This window comes from Psammomys obesus, unplaced genomic scaffold (genome assembly GCF_907164565.1).
Source record: "Psammomys obesus unplaced genomic scaffold, mPsaObe1.curated_primary_1811, whole genome shotgun sequence".
Taxonomy (NCBI): Eukaryota; Metazoa; Chordata; class Mammalia; order Rodentia; family Muridae; genus Psammomys; species Psammomys obesus.
In genome coordinates this window covers 102,394-123,485 of record NW_026594377.1, presented here as the reverse complement: position 1 = coordinate 123,485, position 21,092 = coordinate 102,394, and the positions used below count along the sequence as shown (strand labels likewise).

Sequence of the window (21,092 nt, the reverse complement as noted above, 5' to 3'; positions counted from 1 at the left end):
GTTTTAGTCTTGGCTGCCCTGGAACTCGCTCTGTAGACCAGGCTGGCCTCAAACTCAGAGATCCGCCTGCCTCTGCCTGCCTAGTGTTAGAATTAAAGGGGTGTGTCAGCACTGCCTGACTAACTCTTATGTGTATGGGGCAGCATATGTGAGTGAAGGTGAGGCCTGAGGAGGGCTTAGGCTCTCCTGGCTCTGGGGTGGGAAGAGCAGTAGTGGATTGCCTGATTGAGATGCTGGGAACAGAACTCTTTTGTTTGTTTGTTTTCCGAGATAGGGTTTCTCTGTGTAGCCTTGGCTGTTCTGGACTCGCTTTGTAGACTGGCGGAACAAAACTCTTAACCACGGAGCCATCTCTCTAGGAGCACTGGCCGCTCTTGCGGGGTGGAGGTTCAGCTCCCAGCACTCACATGGTCCATCGCAACCATCTGTAACTCCAGTTGCAGGTGTCCTGATGCCCCTTCTAGTCTCTACCAGGTACCTGCACGCACATCATGCACAGACGTACAGGTAGATGACACACTCATTACACATGAATAAATGTTGTTGTTGTTGTTGTTATTATTATTATTATTATTATTATTATTATTATTTTAGTAAAGAGGAACCCAGGAGATGGGGAAACGCCTGTCTGCGCTTGCACCGAGGGACCCAGAGGTCCAGCTTCCGGGTCCCGGCACTCAGAGCTTCATCTCTGGCCATTTCGGTTCTCCTTGCACTTTCCTTTTCTTTTTCTTTTCGTTTTTCTGTTTTTTGTTTTGTTTTGAGACAGAACCTCTCTGTGTGTATCCCTAAGCGGCCTAGAACTAGCTGTGTAGACAGGCTGGTCCCCGAACTCTCAGATGGCCGGCCTCTGCCTCCTGAGCTCTGCCCACCTTCCCAACTCTGCAATCGCCACCCACACTCTCCAACCCGCCCATTAAGGGGAGTCAATCCAAACAGCCCCGCCCCAGGCCCCACACCTCCATTCTCTCCGTTTTCAGGCCCTGCCCCTGAGAGGACCCCCAACCAAATGCTACCTCACCCCCCAGCATCTGTCAGAACTCTACCTTGCTAGACTCCTTTTCTGGTTCCTTTCCCCCAGGGCCCTACCCCTCAAGAGGTGCAGGAGCAGGCCCCGCCCTCGGGATGCCCCTTAGCCCGGGCCTTGAAAGACCTGCTCCTAGAACAGCCTTCTCGGTCCCGCCTTAGCCACGCCCCTCTTTTATCTGAGTATTTTTTTCCCCTCATCTTCAGCAACTTGAGGAGCTAGGCCCCGCCCCCTGCGGCAGGCGGAGCTCCCGCCTCTCCGGCTCACCTAGCGGCCCCTTCCAGACCCCACCCCCAAGCCCTCCATTCTCCCTTCCGCCTCCCCCCTTCCCGGGGCAGTCGGAAACACTTTCTCCCACATTTTTGCCCAGCTTCCACGCCCTAGCTGGAACCAGCGCGAGGAGTCAGTCCAGAGGCCCCCGCGGCGTTCCCATTCTCATCCTAGGACCCCAGCCCCGCGCCATGGACCGCTCCTACGGAGGCCGAGTGCTGATCGCGATGACCCTACTGGGCATCCCGGCCGCGGTGCTGGTCTTGCTGGCTGCACAGCTGCTGTTCCAGCTCCAGGCGGGGCGCGCCGAGCTGCGGGGAACGCGCACCGACGGGCTACACCCCGAGCTAGACCCTGACGCCGGACTACCCGAAGCTGCCGCAGGGACGTTACTGCCGCTGACGACGGCGCTGGCCGCGCTGGCGCAGGTCCTCGGGCTTAGCTGCTTGCTGCTGGTGGCGCTCTGCGGACACCTGGGCGCCGAGCTGGCACGCGGGCCAGGGTCTGGCAGGTAGGACGCCGCCGCTCTGCTTGCAGAGGGGGAAACTGGGCTCCAAGAGCGCGCAGGTTCCTCGGGGTGATACTAACGGGGCCTCAGCGCACGCTCCTTCCCGTGCTAGTGCTTGGGAGGCATATGCCAATGGTCGGAGCTGCACCCCAACCTCGAGACTCCTCGCTCCGAAGCGGGGTTCAGGAAGGGCAGGACTGCTGGGTGTGGATCCGCAGGAAGCCGCAGCCCGGCCAGCGATCGCCAGCTCAGGCCGCCGAGCTCGGGTGCAGGTGTGGACACCTGGCTCAGAGATTCGTGAAGGTGGACTCCTTGAGTTAACAACCCCCCTGTCCCAACTTTGACTCTCTCTCCACTGTGGAGGGAGCCCTGATGGGCGGAAGTGAGTCGATTCAAGCGGGGGGAGGGGGGGCGTGGATAGATGGCGGGGTAAATGTCGGTGCCTGGCGGTGAGGAGGAGGGTGGGTGGATGGCTGATTAGGTAGGCAGGTGGAGGGCTGAGGGTCGGCGGTCTCTAGACTTTGGTCTCTGGTGTCACTGGAGTCCCCTTCTTGTCACCCTTCTCAGGTCGGACTGGTTTCTGTGTGACTGCCGCCTCCTCAGGCACTCGGCCCTCGGCCTGTTCTGCTGTGGGGTCGCCATCTACTCAGCAGGTGTGTGCAGGGCGGGGACCTGGTGCAGGGTGCACACGGGTCTCTGGACCACTGAGCCTGGTTCAGGCACTTGCTCCAACACTTTCTCTTGGATATTCCCTGTGCCTTAGTTTTCCTATCAATACAAGAGTGATGAGAGCCCCTTAATACTCATCATGCGTCACTACTGTCTATCATGTAAGCCATGCTGGCCTGGGCATCGCCTTGTAGCCAAGGCTGGCCTTTAACTCCTGGTCTTGCTTTGACTTCCCAAACCTTGGGAGGACAGGTGGGGATGTCCACATGTGTAAGTGCCCACAGAAGTCAGAGCCATAGACCCAGAGCCCAGCTGGAGCTGCAGGCAGTTCTGACCTGCCAGGTGCTGGAGCCACTCCCAGCCCTCTGTGAGAGCAGCCAGAGAGCTGGAACCCTGAGCCGTCCTGTTGGGATTTTGCTTTTGCTTTTAATTGTTTTGTACACAGGGTCTTACGAAGCCCAGGCTGGTTTCAAACCCTCTATTGTAGCCAAGGATGACCCCAAGCTCCTGGCACTTCTGCCTTCATAGTGCTGGGGTGACAGGCACCACCTCACCAGTTAGAGGGCAAAAAAGACCGGTACCCAGCCCTCGTGCGTGCCAGGCAAGTGCTCTAGCTACCAAGTTCAGCCCAGGCCCTGGAGGGGCTTCTTGTTTTTCCCACATTGTGGTTGAACTCTGTGATCTAGGGGGCACGGGGGGGCACGTGTTGACCACTGCGGCTCACAACCGCCACAGCTCGCAGCCTCACCAGAGCTGGAGAGATGGCTCTGCGGTTGGGAGTACTTACTGCTCCTCCAAAGTTCCCAGCACCCCTGCCAGGCTGCTCGCTATCACCTGAAGTTCAGGAGCTCCGACACCTTTTGGTCTCCATGGACACCTGTACTTGCATATCTGCATGTACACGTGGACACATACCAGCACTCACACCTGCACTTAGGCATCTACACACTCCTGCACTTACACAGGAGCTCTGGGGCTGGCCCACACTTGCAGAGAGCCTGACCCTCAAGCGGCACCCCAGTGCACACTGTGGCATGCTGCACACACAGTGGACGAATGCAGTCAAAATGCACAAAAGGAAAATCCCATCGTCATTGCTCCCTCACTGTGCAGCTTTGGGGGCCCACAGTGTGTGTGGTGTTCACTGTGCCTGTCTGCAGCAGGGCGTAGGTGCTGCCGAGCCACCGTGCAGTGCTGGGACCTGAACCCCCGTCCTCTTAACTGCTGAGCCATGTGTCCAGTCACTTTCGCTGCTCATTTTTGAAGTGAGTTCTTCCATTTAGCCCAGGTGGTCCTAAAACTCCCTATGCAGACCAGGCTGGCCTCAAACTCACAGAGATCTTTCCACCTTTGCCTCCCAGTGCTGGGATTGAAGGTGTGAGCCATTACACCTGGCTGGTTTCCTCATTTGGACATGGGCATGCTAATGACATCATCCATGAGTTCAAGTCTTGGCTTCTCTGCTGTTATTCTGTGTTTGAAGGGATCTCCTCCGAAGGGCTTGGAGAGCAAATGTTTGTTGAGTGAGTAAGTGAGCCATTCCTTCCTCAGCATTGGCCATTTACACTCTGCTGCTCTTCGAGATCGAGGCGGGCGCAGCAGCTACATCCATCCTGGGCTCAGGTGCCCTGGTCCTGGTGGCAATAATCACCCACACCCTGCTCCTAGCTGTTCGGGCCACTCGTCGGGGTCTCCATGAACTGTCTCCACGAGCCTTCGAAGATGAGCCGGCACGGCCTTCAGAAGACTCCAAAGCTGGCCGCAGGGCTCAGCCCCAGCAGGGTACCCATTGCCAGACCTTCTATGCTCCCTCCGGGGAGCCTGGGGACCCCCTTGGGCCCATGGTCACTAGTATCCCATCCAGAGTCTTGGTGAGAGCAGTCTGCCTGCTTCTTACCTGCCAGACACTTTTGGCTGGCATGGGCCACTGGGCCGTGGTTGCTCATGAGATGCATAGCATGCTGGGCCACGGGCCAGTGAACATAAGAAAGCAAGCCACATTGGTGTGAGCTGGAATCAGGGGCAACATGACCAGAAGTTGACATCACAGAGATAGGTCCAGCTCAACTTCTGTAGCCATGGGATTTCCTCTGAGTTTATGAAATCCTTTATTTATGTCAAAGTTGCCTCCAGCCTATACTTCCTTGCTAAGAGGGATAAGCAAAGACCAAGATTTCTAGAGGCCTTTGAGACCTTGAGACCTTTTGCCTGCATCTCATTGGCCAGGCATTGACACATAACCTTGATATAGGAAGGCTGAGGAATGTAAACAAATGAAGTTCTTTTATAGATGGGAGCAAAGTGTTTGGCTTATGTTCTGACTCTCAGTGGTTTTCTATCTATTCTACAGATGAGGAAACAGAGACCCCAATAGGGGCTGTGACTCACCAAGGGTCCCATTTCTGAGCTTCAGAGCCTGGATTTGCACCCAGGTCCTGTGTCTCCACTCCCATGTTCCTGGAAGAAGGCTCAAGTCTTAGACTTCAACTCCCCAGCACTCCGTGAGGAGCTGTGGACATCTGAAACTCACATGTGTGGACCTCAGAGCAGCCCAAGGCCAGGAGCATTCAGGGATGAACTGTGCTCAAGGCTGAGTGGGTCTCATTGCTGTGTCTCAGTTTCCTTATCTGTAACATGGACACAGAAGAAGAGGCCCAGGAAGCGGCACACAGTAGGCCCTCAACACATGTTAGCTATGTATCTTAGTTGTATTATTGCTGTGACAAAGTGTTTGACAAAAGCCACTTAAGGAAGAAAGAGTCTGATTCACAGGTCTACGCTGAACCCTCTCCTGGGATCAACTTTTTCTCTTAGCTACTTTTTCTGTCCCTGAGATAAAACACTCTGACAAAAGCCACTTAAGAGAGCCAGGGCTTACTCTGGCTCACAGTTCAAGAGTTGGGGACCATCATGGCAGGGAAAGGGTGTGAGGCACATGACATCCTGGACAAGAAGCAGAGTGATAAACACTGCCTCAGGTTGGTTCAGCTCAAGGCTGCTGCTGCCTGAATTTAAAATGGGCTGTCCCACCTCACCCACCTGGGAACCACCACCCTGACATACCCAGAGGCGGTCTCCAAGGTGGCACCAGATCTGTGCTGACAAATAATGCTAACCTGCTGTCACTGGCATGTGTGTGGAACAGGAGATTGCCACTTAGGGAATGACTGAGGCCCAGTGGTCCACAGAGGTCTCCACCACTCTCCTGATACTGCTGCCTCCCCAGCCCGTGCCCCAGGATTTTTTTTTTTACCAAGTTTCTAAAATTCTCTTTAAAAAACCCAAACTTTTTACTGATTCTTTGTGAATTTCACATCATATGCAGCCCAATCCCACTGGTCTGTCCCCTCTGCCCTCGCAACACCACCTGTCCAAATAAAATAAAATAAAATAGAATAACAAAAATCTTGCCCTGGAAGCTGTAGTGTCCACATATAATTGTTGCACCCTAGGCCCTCACCTGTCTCTTTCCTCTAGTCCTCTCTTCTCCTCCTGAGACTTTGAATTGAGCCCTGGAATTCTCCAAAGTTCTGTCAGGACTAGGGCAGCTGCCTGAAGGCCAAAGCCAAAACCCAACCCCCTGAGAGCAGAGCTGGCGAGGCAAGATGGTCTATCTCTGCCTCCATCTTGGTCCTATCCAGGCCAGGTTAAAGCCAAGCTGTCTGGCAAGAGGCAGTTGATCCGGGTGTGGCAGGATGGGGCTGCCTCGGCCAGCAGTCAAGACTAGAACCTGCCTTTTGTTTGTTTTTGTTTCTCCAGACAGGGTTTCTTTGTGTAGTCAAGACTGCCCTGGACTTTGTAGACCAAGCTGGCCTTGAACTCACAGCAATCCACCTGCCTCTTCCTCCTGAGTGCTGGGATCAAAGGCATGTTTACTTTTATTTATTTACTTTTATTCATTTGTTTGTTTACTTGCTGCAGTGGTGAGAATTGAACTCAGCACCTTATAGCTGCTAGGCAAGCACATTACCAGGCAGCTATACTCCCAAACCTGGAACCTGGCTTCTAAAGATTTTAATTTTTGTTTGTTTTAGTCTTTCAGTTCTCTCTCTTTCCTGTTTTTTTTTTTTTGTTTTTGTCTGTTTGACAAGGTCTTATGTAGCCCAGGCTGGACTGGAACAGGCCATGTAGCTGAGGATAACTTCAGATTCTGATCCTCCTGCCTCAGCCTCTGGGTGCTGATGCTCATTGCACCTGGGAGTGCCACTTTCCAAATAGGCTCACCTCAAACAGCCATCAGGGAGAGTCTGTAGCTAGGTGGTTGAGGCAGGAGGACGGGTGCAAGCTGTAGCCCAGCCTGGGCTACACAGTAAGACCCTGTCTATCGCACATGATGGCCAAGCATGGCTGTGCAGATTTGTGACTACAGCACTTGAGCAGGATTGCTGTGTTCAGAGACTGGGCTATCATGCAGGCCTTAGGAGGATGCAGAACCAAGAAGGAATTCAAGGTCACACTTGTGACCTTGTGAGTCCGAGGCTAGCCTGGGCTACGTGAGACTCAAACAGATGAAAAACAATGTAGTAAAAAAAAAAAAAAAAAAAAAAAAAAAAAGAAAAACAATGTAGTGCCTCTGGCTACATGAGGCGGGGACAGAGGACATCTTTTTCTAAGATGCAGAAAGAAGCACAGGGAGGTTAAACTGCTGCTCAGGGCACCCATGGGAGAGCATGGGGCTGCAGGTTTCTCTGCAGACCTGATGGGGTTGGACCCAGGCCATGAACTCTATGGAGGTGAACGGGAGACCCCTGGCTGTAGCTACACACAGCTGTGTCCCAGGCAGGCCCTGCGGAAGCTCAGGGCCCTCTTGCAGATGCCGGGATCTGAGGCTTGTGTGATTCAGGACTGCCTGACTGACTGAAGGGTGAGCACAGGTCACCAGAGGCCTTGGATTACCTGCATGTGCTCTGAAAAGTGATCCCAGGTGGTTTTGGGGCAGCTTGGAAGGTGACCAGGGAGAACAAATGGCTTTTAATTCCAAGTGAGATCAGATTTGGTGGCTGGCACCACACCGTCCTGTGCGGGACCTGGCAGCCCAGGCTGGGGCAGCTTGATGGCGATCCCTGTGCCCAGGGTGGCTTAGTGGCGTCCCTCTTAGTGTCCTTGTTGACAGACTCAAAGAGTGGCTAGAGTCCTCTGAGAGCTTCCTGACCTGGCTGGCTGGCTCTGCTTACACAGTTCTGTCCTCCCACGCCTCTTAGGAGAACAGGGTGGGCAGTTGATGGACACTTGTCTGAGAGCCGATTCCCCTCTTCTTCCCACCCACTGCCCTAATCCCACATGGCATGGTTTCAGGACTAGGGTCCATGGAGCGTGGAAGTGGAGGCTACTCTGGCTATGAAGCTCTGGGGCTGGTATTTCCAGCGTTGTGGCTGTCTTGGGGTCCTCTGTGCCCTTGCTGGACTTTGGGGTGATCTTCCTGCCTGAGTCTTGAGCAGTCTCCCACAGCATCCACCCTCCATCTGCATTTAGCTAGAACCGTGAGTGCTGAAGGAAAATGTACTTGTACCTCAAAATTTTCTGGCAGGCTTGCCAAGACGTGGGACCTCCCTAATGACCTGGGCCAGGCTGGTGCTGTCACATCCTCTGTGGGGTCTATGAAGGGCTGGCTTCCCCATTTGGGCTTTAAAAAAAATCTATGTATGTATGTATGTATGTATCTATCTATCTATTTATCTATCTATCTTGGTTTTGCAAGACAGGGATTTTCTGTGCCCTAGCTGTCCTGGACTCACTCTGTAGACCAGGCTGGCCTCAAACTCAGAAGCTTGCCTCTGCCTCCCGTGTGCTGGAGTTAAAGGTGTGTACCACCTTGCCCAGACCTTTCTTTATTTTTAAGTTTATTTGCTTGTTGTTTTTTTCAGACATGGTCTATCTACAAAGCCCTGGCTATCCTGGGATTATGTAGACCAGGTTACCCTTGAACTCACAGATCCATCGGCTTCTGCCTCTCAAGCACTGGGATTAAAGGTCTGTTCTTTTTAGTTTTGGGGCAGGCTCTCAGGAGCACAGGCTAACCTGTGGTCAGGAATGGTATTGCACTCCTGATCTTCCTGCCTCCATCTTCCAAGTGTGTCTATCTTCCTACTCTGCCCACTGAGCTGCAGGCCCCAGCAGTTTGCTTTTGCTGGCCCTCCATACTGCACTCTGCAGCTCTAATCACAAAGACTCTGTGAGTGCCTCTCCACTATCAGAAATAAACCCTCAGACACAACCTGAGAATTTATTTCCAAAGGTGCCTCAAGTGGCAGGTCTGGCTACCAAATCAGAAAATATCAGCCCTGCAAGAATGCCACAGGACTGGCTTTCCCCTCACCAGAGGCCTGGCTTCCCCTCACCACACTCCACAGCCTGGCTGCCTCAGGGGTGCATCTCACAAGCCTGAAAATGAACAGGGTGAGACAGAGATGCAGCAAGCAAGAAACAAAGGCAGAGGGAAGGACCGAGAGCAGATGAGGGGCTGGAGCGCTCCATGCTGTCCAGAACTTCTGTGCCAGGGGTGCACAGCACCTGCAACACAGCTCCAGAGGATCCGCGGCTCTCTTCGGCCCAGAGGGCCTGGTATGCACATGCTAGGTGGCGCACACCGTCAACACCAGCACTCGGGAGGCACAGGCAGGGGGATCTCTGAGTTTGAGGCCAGCCTGGTCTACAGAGTGAGTTCCAGGACAGCCAGAGCTACACAAGAGAAACCCTGTCTTGAAAAAACAAAGCAAAAGATGTCATTCAAATAAAGATCTAGATGACGTGTAAGTGTGCACCGCCCCAAGCCCTCGTGGAGCCTTTGTGGAGACAGCAGGGTTCCTGCTGGGCACACAGCCCACTTTGCCAGGTTGTTAAGTGTACAGCTCAATTTTCAAGCACCATCAGTCTGCAGGGCTCTTATTACGAAGTGAGGATTACTGCTTCTGTGGCTTAAGTGTGAATTAAGATGTCTCTAAAGAGGACTGGTGACGTGGCTCAGCAGGGAAAAGGGCTTGCAGGTAAACCTGACAGGTAAACCTGAGTTCAAAACCCAAGTAGTGGTTTGAATGGTTATAGACTCGTGTGTTTGAATGCTTGGAAATGGCCAGCAGAAATGGCCTTATTGCAGTAGGGGTAGTCTTGCTGGGGGAACTGTGTTGAAAGGATCAGACTAACTTTGTAACCTATATGTCTTCTACGTGGAGGGGACAGTACATGTCTCCTTCCCTCCCCTACCGTGGGCTAAGCTGGGATGGTGCTAGGAGGACTGGGTGGGCGGACTGCTCACACCCTCAGAATCAGCCTAAGACCTGCTTCTGCCAGCTGCTGAGTGGCAATTCACCCGCCCCCTTCCTCCTTCCATCCCTCCTCCCAGGAGCTTCAGTCAGTGTCAGGGCCAGAAGGATGGAGCCACTTCTGGTTTTAAAGATTAAATTGTGTGCACTGATAAATTCTGAGTTTTAAATCTAGTTCTGACTTTTGAAATCATGGTTATGCCCTGTAAATTCACTCCTAAAGATGAAACTTTGTTTTATATTATAAAATTGAGTTAAAAAATGTTTAGATACTTAAAGTGATAAAACATTTAAAGTTTATCAGGTTTTTAAAGCAATAAACCTTGGGCAGTCTAACAAAAAACTTAAAACAGTTTCTTAACCCTTTGGGGGAGGTCAAAAGACCTTAGTATTTATTTTATTACTTTTTCAAAGTGAAACCAAGTCATGCTGTTTGAGCCAATTAAGAAAACTGGAGTTATTACAGTGTATTGTGTCAGGATGGTAAAGACCTATAAAATAATTTAGTATATTCTAGACTACTGAAAGAACCCATAAGAAGGATTTTGATGAAAGTTTTTATGTGGTCTAGAAGGCAAGAGAGAAGGCAAAAAGACTGGAATAATCATAAAGAAAAGGGATATTAAAAAAAAATAGCTTGTCTAAAGTAAGAATGTCTGGTTAAGCCAGAAGAACAAAGCTATGAACCTGAAGGTAAATGGTGGGCCAGGGGGCATATGAATATATGAATGATGTTTGCTTTGGTTCTTTATACCTGCAAATATGATTTGAGAAAGAACTGTAAAATATGTTATACTTCATTTAAAGGGCTGCTGATTCTTCATTGCAGAATGATTTCTTGTGTTCTTTAAAAGAAAAAAAATCTGGCTGACGGGTTTGATATGGACAGAATAATTCATACAGTTTAAAAATATTCTGTACTGTTCTGTTTATTCTGTATTGTTCTGTTAGGCAATTGGTTCTAAAACTTATTTGCTGTTAGGTTAAAAAAAAGATGATAAAATTCATAAGATTTGCTAGCCCTTTTATAAATTGTGCCTGATTAAAGGTCTTGCTTTGATTTTAGTCCAGAAAGAACAGATTTAAAGTTACACTAAAGATTGAGCTTTACTTAGTCCCTCTGTTTAGGTTGTTTTTTTAAGGTTAAATTTAGGATGGGTAACCATGAAGTTTGCCTATATAGATCTACTTGAAATTTGGTTCTAAAACATGCATCTAAGGAATATGCCAGAATTAGAGTATAACATTCTGTTTTATAGGATACAGTGTAGAACAGATGATAAAAATAGACAAAGAGTAACTTAGATATGCTGGCCCTCAAGCTTATCAGAGATCTGATGAATATGGCATTTTAACATATGTAAGCTTATTATAAAAGAGAGTCCCAAAATCCTGGCAGTAGCTCCCCAAGATCTCCGAGTTTTGGGTGCAACGATAGATGATTGCGACTCTGGATTGTGGTATGCTAACTACTGGGCAAAACTACCTCAACTGGCCCACTGCTAGAGCCCAGCCTAACTGTGGATGAAGCTGTGGACACCTGGAGAGTCATTGTTTCACACTGTCAGAGAGCAAGGTAAGGTTAATCTCTCATGTTCCTTCTTTCCGCAGCAGCAGTTTCTCATCCTCTATGCCTGATGGCTGGACTGCCTCTGCTCAGGAAGCCAGGAGACCACAGGAGCCAGGGACACTGCCTAGGTGATGGACTAACTAGTCATCTCTGTCATTTTGATTGGTACATAGATTGGTGCATTTACTTAGCTCATAATTTATCCTTCTCAGGTCTCTGATCACATCGACGGCTAGGCTGGAAGGCTAGGCTAAGTTAATGGTAGCTTGGCAGCTAAATAGCAGACAATTAGGTCCACTATCAGCTCATTGGACAGTTCACTAGTTAGTTAGAACTACCAGGTACAATATCTTTTATGTCGAAAGGGAAACAGGTTTGCCCTGCTCACAGGCTTTACATCAGTTGCCAATGTCTTATGGTAAATAGTTAAATAAAAAGATATAGAGTTTATATAGAATCTGAGGATATAGGAATTCAGGTTATGAGAATCTAAAAATTGTTGTTTGGTCTGAAAAAAATGTTTCGGGGTTGATAAATGCAAGAAAGATTAGAGAGTCTAAATGTTTTAAAATATATAAATATAATTTATAATGATATAAAATTAATTTAAGACATATTAAAAATGGGAGATATTTTATATTTCTTCCCTTTGCTACTCTTGGGCTTATGTTACAAAATTTCACAAGTTCAGAATCTTGGCATTGATCAATAGAGTTCTGATAAGTTGATGGAGCACTGACTGCTTACTATTCAGTCACAAGCTTGAGATTTTAATTTCCTTTGGTTGTTTTCTGGAAATAGATTTAAAGGTGCTTCTCATCATGCTAAAAACATCTGTTTAATGTATATATCTGACCCAAAAGTCATAGCTTTTACTATGGCATTCTTAATATCTGCCATTTTTGGGGTAGACTTTGACACAGGAATATTGGAAACCTATTCCTTCTAGTTGCTTTGTTAAGAAAAATCCAAGCATCCAGGGTTTAACAGTAAAGCCATTAATGTATCCCTGTCTAAGTGTACAAAAGGTGGCTCAGCTCCTTTGATGGCTCATTACCAACAGGGCCCACAGTTAAAGTGTTAGAGTTTCAGACTGTGGACACACTTAAGTTGTTTATAAAAGATACAAAACAAACAGCTGACTGGTGCCCATTACTCTCAAAATGTTATTGTATTAGATTTGTTGATATGTTACTTTTCTGAGTTTTTTTAAATATATATTTCCTTTTGTGTACTAAAAAATTCACACAAAAATCAAAAGGTCATGAGACTTGGATCTGGCATAGCTCAAACAGATCCCAGATGAGTTTTTCTCTGGTGTTGGGATTCCTCACTTTTCCCATTTAATAGACAAATCTTAACTTCTGTCTCTAGTCTGAATTTGTCTCAGCAGATTTTCACCTGGTTGACTATTTTTGGATCAGCTATGGACTACAAGCTGAAATCTGGACTTTTTGGAAGCTGACATGACTGCTCCCTGTCTCTTCAATTGGATCAACTAACCAGAGACTGTTAAGGACTGCCTCATTGCCCAGCCTTTGACTGGCTCCTAGTAATTTTTACCAAATTAGAAAAAACTTATGACTGGACAAAAGGCCTTAATTTTGGCATTAAAATAAGAGGTTCTAGTATCTTGGGCAGGAGCTCTAAAGATCCGGGAGGAATCCTTAAAATTCAGTTAAAAACAACCCCCCCTGGCCACTCAAGGAATGGGACCCTTATCTACTTTGCTTGTTTTTTTAATGTTTGAACCCTACATTATAAATTGTCTGGTTGTGTTTACTAGGAAAAGGACTAGTGCAGTGCAAGTGCTTACGCTAAGACAACATTACCAAAGAGTAAATATGACTAGGCATAAAATGGAAATAAAAACCCAGATAATTACAGACTAAGGTAACTACCCATGTACTCTCCCCAACTTTTGACCAGCATTTCAGCCTCTTTCAAACTGAGATATGAATAGTCCAGTCATCAGTGTTGAAGAAATTCCAAAAGACGGATCTTCGGCCCATTGTCCCATTCTACAGGCTAAAATGTTGAGTCAAAAGGAAAAAAATTTCTTGAGATAAAATTCTCACTCTACAGCTGCTTTATGATTGAAGCAGTTACAGGGAGAAGGGGGAAATGAAAGGATCAGACTAACTTTGTAACCTGTATGTCTTCTAAAGCCTATAGTTTTTTGAGTTTTAGGCCTAGGTTAAGCTAAAGCCTCTTAGTACCTTTCCAGAGAACAAAGGAATGTGATCCTGGCCATCTGTGAGGACAGAGATAAAAAATCGAGTAAGCAATGACCTTCACTCAGCAAAAAGAATGACCAGATCCTTGTCTTCGAGATAGTGTTTCTTAGCAACCAACCCAGATGGCCTCAGTCCTTCTTCTGAGTAGCCCCTGACCTCCAGCCAAAAGCCCACAGCCCCGATCTTCAAGGATGAGCTAATCACCCCCACCCTCACCTTTAATTGCAGCCACATACACACTTGGCAGGACTGGTCAAGCTTGAGCACCTAAGACTAACCAATTATCTTACTTTATAGCTTCCTCATCCAATCCTGAATTGCCAAGGACTGCAACCCCTAAAATTTCCCACCCTTGTCTTTTAAAAACCCAAGGCCTTTGTCTCCCAGTGCCACTCTTTGCTGACCAGCAGGGTGACCCCATTGCGCAATGGTTAAAATAAACCTCTTGCGATTTTGCATTGATGAGACCCGGTCTCCTGAGTTCTCTTCATCCCTTCTGGAAATTAGGCTCATGTTGGGCCTAACAGTGTCACTGTGGGGGTGGGCTTTGAGGTCTTATAGATGCTCAAGCTAAGCCCAGTGTGACACATAGTCTCATTCTGCTACCTGAGGATCAAGATATAAAATACTTGGCTCCCCCAGCACCATGTCTGCCTATATGCTGTCATACTTCCTGCCATGACAAACCTCTGAAACTGTAACCCAGCCCCAATTAACTTTTCTTTAATAAGAGTTACCTTGGGGGCTGGAGAGATGGCTCAGTGGTTAAGAGGTCCTGAGTTCAATTCCCAGCAACCACATGGTGGCTCACAACTCTCTATAAAAAATTCATCTTGATCACGGTTGTCTCTTCTCAGCAACAGAAACCCTAAGATACCCTAGGACTCACATGGTGGAAGGTATTGTGTGACCCCATCTGGGAAGATGTGAACAAATACTACTCACCCCAGACAGGAAATCAACCACAGACCAAAGTACCAATACCAACCTGCTGAACCACTGAGTTTTATTGGGGTTATAGGAGCAGAAATGACTCAAAGACAGCCATACTGACAAAAGCCCATCCCAGCACAGGTGATAGCTCACAAAGCTAAGGACCTGTAGCTCACTGTACAGCCCACAGGCCGCAACTATCAGCAATCATTACTGCTTGCACATGCTTGGGGAAGGCAGGGCCTAGTCAGTTTTAGGGACTTCCTGAGGTGACTGAATTGTTTCCTTTCTCAGCTTAAGGACCTTCACTGTAGGATGGAGATTTGCCTTAGAGATGGCCACACCACAGGAGGGAACCAAGTCCTGTAAACTGTCCTCTCAGCTTCACTCATGGCACTCAGCAGCAACCCTTCCACAAACAAAATTAGGCTAAGGCTACAGCTTGGCTGGCAGAGTGCATGCATGGCATGCACGAATCCTTGGCCTCCATGCCTAGCACCACATAAAACAGGTGTGGCAGCGCACACCTGCAGGACCAGAGCTTTACACTAGGCTATGCGGTGGGTTTCTGGCCAGTATGGGCTACATGAGACCCTATGTCATAAATAACATAAAGGCCTTACAGAGAACTCGAGTTCAGTTCCCAGCACCCATGTCGGGGGACTCACAATTACCTGGGATTCCAATACTTTCTTCTGGTCTCCAAGAGCACCAGCATTCACCCTGACTGACAGACAGACAGACAGATGCACACACACTCACACATATAATTCAAAAATAAATCTTCAAAGAAAACAAAAGACACCACACAGTGTGTAGCAGGCAGGGTTTAGTGCTGGTGCGTGCACAGCCTCTAGACAGAGACCTGACAGGAGAAGGGAAGGCACAGCCCTGCCCTGTCCAGGCCGCCCCTACGCCATCAGGCAGGAGACCCTATCTTCAAGCAGGCAGGCCGAGAGGCTGGGTGTCAATCAGCAATCTCTGAGGCGGGGGCCAGCAGGTGGCACCTGAGCGGGGACTATGAGACGCTGGGGGGCAGGCGCGCAGCTGCAGTCTTCTCCACCACAAAGCCGTAGTTATACTGGGGAGTGGAGAGAGGGGGCTTAAGAGTGGCTGGGCAGGCATCGGAGTGACTAAGGCATAGGGACAGACCAAAGACAGCTTTCCAGCCCTGGGGAGTCAGGGTACCGGAGGAGGCCAAAGGTCAGGGGGCCAGAGGACACAGGGTGGGGCCCCAGCAGTTCATGCACCCCTGCACCTACCTCCTTCTCAATGTCTGCCAGTGACTTAATCGTCAGGTCCCCGAAGGCAGACAGGTTCTAGCGGACAGAGTGTGAGGCCTGAGTTTCACTGAACCATGGCGCAGCGGCGTGCGCTCAATCACAGTGCACGCTCACGCATCACGGTCTATGAGGTCAAAGGTTAACTCCCAAGAATTGGTCTCTCCTGCTCTGTGGGGCCCAGGGACTGAAACTAACTGCGGCTTGGTGAACTGCCTTTATCTGCTGGTCCATCTCTTCAAGCATGCCCCCAACTTCCCAGATGGTATCTCACATAGTCCAGGCTGGCCTCAGACTCACTATGTAGCAAGAATGACCTTGAATGACAGAACCCCCAGGCCCCGCAGTCTACAGTGCCTGAGTACTGGGATGTCTGGCATGCACCAGCATGCCTGGCCCTAATTCTCCCATCTTCAGGACTGGCCCCACATCACTAGCCTGAATCTCACCCTACTCCCACATCCCTACTCAGAGACTCCTTGGCCTCTATCCCTCTCCCATTCAGATCATGGTGTGCTGGGTCATATGAAAGCAGGAATGTCACAGCCCCCTGAACAGCGACTGATTAGAACACCCAGATCCCGGGGACACTCCCTCACTCACCAAGGGCCCGCAGCTCTTGCCCTCAAATCGTGGGTGCAGCGTAAAGGGAACCCCATCCATAGCTGCAATTAAAAAAAAAAAAAAAACCCAGGGAGGGAAGACCCCAGAACAGCCTCCTCATGTAAGCTGCCCACCCAGGGAGCACAGGCTGATCTTCATTAGAGTGGCTGTGCCCTTGAGATCACAGGTGGTCCCTCATAGAACAGGGTGGGGAGGTTGCCGGACTCTCACCTGAGAGATTTCCCCCTCCCTCCTGCTGGTTTCCAACCACTGAAAGTAATCCTTCCTTAATCTTATGTGATAGAGTGTGGAAAATTAACTGAAGGGGACCCACCTATGCAGCTCTGTGAGGTCAGAGCCCTGCAGGCTGAGATTTTCTGGCTCTGAAGCTGCTTTGTGGTTCCACACACTCCTAAGAACCCACCCACAAACTGCATGTTCAAACTCTAGCTCCCTGAGTTGGGCTCTGGCAGTTAATGTCACCCCAGGAAAAGGGTCACAACACATCCTATATTCTCCTCTGCACAGCTGCAGAGAGTGAGGTTCCAGTCCCTCCACGACAATGGATGAGGGGGTTACTTTGGGGGCTGGAGAGACGGCTCAGCAGTTAAGAACATTGACTGCTCTTTTAGAAGACCTGGGTTCAGGTCCCAGCACCCACAAGGCAGCTCAGAACCCTTCTGAACTCAGTTCCAGGGAACCCAACATCCTCTTCTGGCCTCCCAAGCAATGCACACATATGACACATGGACATACATGTAGGCAAAACACCCATACACATAAAATAAAAATAAATCTTAAAAATAAAAAGCTTGGTGGTACAGGCCAGGGAGCCCTACTCCAGCCTTGTGCCATGCCAGGGCACAACCCCAGGGAGTCACACCTCCCACCTCAGGCCTCAGTTTCTCCACTCTGTGCCCACCTGAGATGCCATAGAGACTGGAAGCCTCATAGATGGAGTCATTCCTCCTCAGAGTGGATGCCCGAGAGCCCAGCCTGGACAGCGTCCGCTCGGGGTGGCTGCCTTTGCTAGGGAGCAGGGGACAGTGACTTCAGTCAGGCTGAAGGCTTCTTCCTGGCCTGTCTGCCCACTGGAGTGCCTGGACTCACCTGGGCTCTCTGGGTGGGTCCAGTGAGAGGCCTCGCATGTCCTGGCTGAGAGTTCGGGGCTTGGGCACTGGCCTTGGAGCCTTGGATTTCTTGCACCAAATGGCGAAACCACCCATGTCCCTGGAGTGGGGCCGGAGGAAAGGAAACCCTTGTTCTGAGCAGTCAGAACATGGAAGAGTGGAAGGCTGGAAGAGTGGGCGTGTGTCTCTATGTGGCCACCATAGAGGGGTACTTTTCTTTCAGCATCTCACCCTCATGCCTATCAGCATACTGGTTGCATGGGCCCATGAGACCTCCATCCCCACATGCAGAGAAGAGGGTAAACTGGCAGGGACAGGAGTCCGTGGACGGCATGCTCCACCCTACCCCACACGCAGGTATCCCGGCACTGTCTTGGTCTTCCCACTCAGCTTCACATCACACACGACTGTGTCAGCAACCCCCAGGGGCAACAGCTTCACACACATGCGTTTCTTCTTGGACACAGAGGCCTCTGGGAGTGGGGGCAGCAGGGTAAGAGAGGGGAATGGAGCCAGGATGGGAGCACCCAGAGATGCTCAGTACTGTTTGCGGACAACACTGGGGAGCTGGTTAAGTCATAAATGGTATAATCATAGGAGGAGATTCACTAACTCTTTTGGAATCATTGAAACAGGTTGGCCTTTGGTAAATATTTGATGGGTAACTGTGGACTCAAGTGAAGTATCATTTTGGCACCTCAACCTCACTTTCCCTGGTCCTCCTATATAACCCAGGGGCTCACAAAACTGCTCTATAAAAAAAAAAAAAAAAAAAAAAAAAAAAAAATCAACCTGCCAGCTATGGTGGTACAAACCTTTAACCCCAGCATTCTGAGAGGCAGAGGCAGGCGGATACCTGTGAGTTCGAGGCCAGCCTGGTCTATGGAGTGAGTCCAGGGCAGCCAGGGCTACACAGAGAAACCCTGTCTCAAAAACCAAAATAAATATATAAATAAAAATAAATAAGTAATGCAACCCACAGCTCTGTGTAGCTCTGTGAAATCAGAAAGGGTGTCCCCATTATATGCATTTGTTTTTGTTTGTGAGACAGTATCATGTAGTCCCGGTTGGCCTCAAAATTATGATGTAGCTGAGGATGTCCTTGAATGTCAGCTCTTGCCTCAGCCTCCTGAGTGCTGATGGCCCCTGTAGTCTATGTGGCACTGGGGACAGAAGCCAGGCTTCATGCACACTAGGTGAGAACTTTGCTTATTCAGCTATAGCCTGGCTTTTGGAACAGGACCTCACTCTGTAGCCTAGGCTGCCTTGGAATTCACCACCCAGCCTGAAGTGGCTTTGAATTGGAAGCAATCCTCCTGCCTCAGCCTCTCAAGTGCTGAGATGAAGAGCAGCAGGCCCCACACCCAGCAGGTTAAGACAGTTATGAGGGACTGGTCATGATGGCTCATGCCTGTGAATCCCAGAAGGAGAGAGGATAGATGTTCCAGGCCAGCTGGGGCTACCAATGAGACCCCATCACCCAAAACCAATTAAATGCATAAGTCAGGAAACAGCTACAAAGAGAATAGGAGAATTTGCAGAAGCCTCTCCTGTCTGCACACTGACCTGACCCTGCATAGCAGCCTGCCAGCGGTCACTAAAGACACCATGAGAACCAAGCACATCGGGGAGCTGGACAGCTGGGTCAGGCAGGGGATGGGGGAAAGGGGAGGCTGTGCTATGCAGAGAGGGAAAGCCAGCTCCAGGCGGACTTGCTGTGCAAAAGCCTGGAAAGGAAAAGAAAATGGCGAGGATTCGCTCCGCCACAGAAGCAGAGGGCAAGCAGCAGTGACCCAGTGTCAGTTAGGAAGGCGGCTGGTTTCCCAAAAACCTTTGGAGTGGTTGTTTAGGAACGGAGTTTCATGTAGCCCAGGCTGGTGACAGGTGTGCCCCACTATGCAATTCTTAGGAAAAGCTAAGGCAAGGTCTCACTCTAGCCCAGGCTGGACACTAGCTCGCAGCCATTCTCCTGCCTCAGCCTGAGCGCAACTATGAACAGGTGTGTGTCAACTATTTAATTTGGGGGTAGTGGGTTGAGACAAGACCTCACTCTGTACCCCAGGCTGGCCTTCAACTCCCCACCATCTCTGCCTCAGCTTCCCAAGTTCTGCATTTAAATATGTCTCCCTGCCCAGCTAGGTCAAATTCTATACCAGGCAGCTGTTCCCTGGGTCAGTCGCTCTCCCGTGGGCCCACAGATCTTACTGATATCCAGAGGGTCGTTGACGGTAGAGAAGCCTGACGGTAGAGGGCCCTTGTCCATCGCGATCTGCATGTCCACTACCACATTGTCTTGAGGGTTCTGGGAGCAGGAGAGGGGGCGCGACGGGGGTAGTCAGCAGGGAGGGGAAGGGTGAACGGTGTGAGCAGGGAGGGTGGAGGTAGAAGCAGTGGGGAAGGATAGTGGTTGTCAGCTCGGAGGGTCAGGGATGTCAGAAGGCAGGGGGTGGCGGGGGCAGGCTGAGGCGCAGGCCGCCCGTGCTCACCTCCGGGCTGCCCAGCGTGCTCAGGCACAGGTAATAGCCGGCCTTCTGCGCGAAGCCGCGGCCGAAATTGGCGGACGCGCCCTCCACGGTGCAGGTGATCTGCGGGTTGCATGGGTCAGCGGGCTTCGTCCCGTCCCTGGCCTGCCCCCGCCCCGCCGCCCTTTTTCGCCCCCACTCACGGCGCTGAAACCCGGCGGTGGCGGGGCCGAGGCCAACGACCAGACCAGGCCAACAAGCGGCGCCGCGTCTGCCCCGGGATCCATTCTCCCTGGGAGCTCAAAAGGGAGCTAACGCCCTGGGAGAGCCCGGAAACACGGACTACAACTCCCAGAACACCTTAGAAAATAGTGATGCAAGCAGCTAGTGCGCACGCGTAGACATTGCTGACCAGTCCGATGCAGCGGTGGAGCCACGCCCTCTAGGAGAGCCTTTGAGAGTCGTTTGCGGAAAAAAGATGAGAACTTCCGCCTCTAATCACCACCCAGTCCTCTAAATGGAGGTTTAGCTCCCGCACGGGACTACGGTCCTTAGAATGCCATCCAGCATCACCTACTGATCCCTTTCAGCGAGGAAACTGGTCTAGAGAGAAGGGCAGGTAGCGCTCACCTGTTATGCCAACGACTCCAAGAGGCGATAGTTACGACAACCAGGCTTATTTAATTAAGCCAGTTAAAACAACAAGAGTCCATTAATGATGGCCAGACCAAAAGTAGCTGAAACTACGGGAGTCAGCGTTTTTAAAAGACAAAACACTTGCCAGGCGCGTTGTCCCACTCCTGTAATCTCAGCACTCAGGGAGGCAGAGACAGGATCTCTGTGAGTTGGAGGCCAGCCTGGTTTACAGAGTGAGTCCAGAACAGCCACGGCTACACAGAGAAACCCTGTCTCAAAAAAAAAAAGACAAAACGCTTAACCACAACTCTATGTCAGGGACTTGGGGAACAGACTTGTAACATCTGTTTTGCAGAGACTGATAGTACTTTCCGGACACAAGATAATTATTTCTCATTTACACTTCCTCAAGTTATTTTAGTTTGATGTTTTAGCTTGCACAAACATGTGGTTAATTCAAAAGGACAAGGTCAGAGTCAATGACAGCCTCAAAGAGTTGCCATGACAG

At 50.0% G+C, this 21,092-nt stretch overlaps 2 protein-coding genes across 3 annotated transcripts; one reads left to right on the top strand and one right to left on the bottom strand.

Moving 5' to 3' along the window:
* The first annotated feature begins 1,044 nt into the window (after positions 1 to 1,044).
* Tmem221 (transmembrane protein 221) lies at positions 1,045 to 6,974 on the top strand. Of its 2 annotated transcripts, XM_055618734.1 has the most exons (4): positions 1,262 to 1,808; positions 2,373 to 2,458; positions 4,026 to 4,256; positions 4,825 to 6,974. In XM_055618734.1, exons 1-4 carry the CDS (start codon positions 1,489 to 1,491, stop codon positions 4,878 to 4,880), a joined length of 693 nt encoding a protein of 230 aa, XP_055474709.1. In that variant the 5' UTR covers positions 1,262 to 1,488; the 3' UTR covers positions 4,881 to 6,974. The 2 variants fall into 2 exon arrangements, with proteins under 2 accessions (XP_055474708.1, XP_055474709.1); XM_055618733.1 differs by lacking the exon at positions 4,825 to 6,974 and having other exon boundaries at positions 1,045 to 1,808; positions 4,026 to 4,805.
* Positions 6,975 to 15,284: 8,310 nt separating this feature from the next.
* Mvb12a (multivesicular body subunit 12A) lies at positions 15,285 to 20,296 on the bottom strand. The gene is made up of 9 exons (XM_055618732.1): positions 20,152 to 20,296; positions 19,973 to 20,071; positions 19,692 to 19,788; positions 17,833 to 17,959; positions 17,467 to 17,586; positions 17,279 to 17,385; positions 16,357 to 16,418; positions 15,736 to 15,792; positions 15,285 to 15,554 (listed from the first exon to the last, which is right to left on the bottom strand). The coding sequence occupies exons 1-9, from the start codon at positions 20,233 to 20,235 to the stop codon at positions 15,492 to 15,494; spliced, it is 816 nt and encodes a 271-aa protein (XP_055474707.1). The 5' UTR covers positions 20,236 to 20,296; the 3' UTR covers positions 15,285 to 15,491.
* Between the last annotated feature and the right edge of the window lie 796 nt (positions 20,297 to 21,092).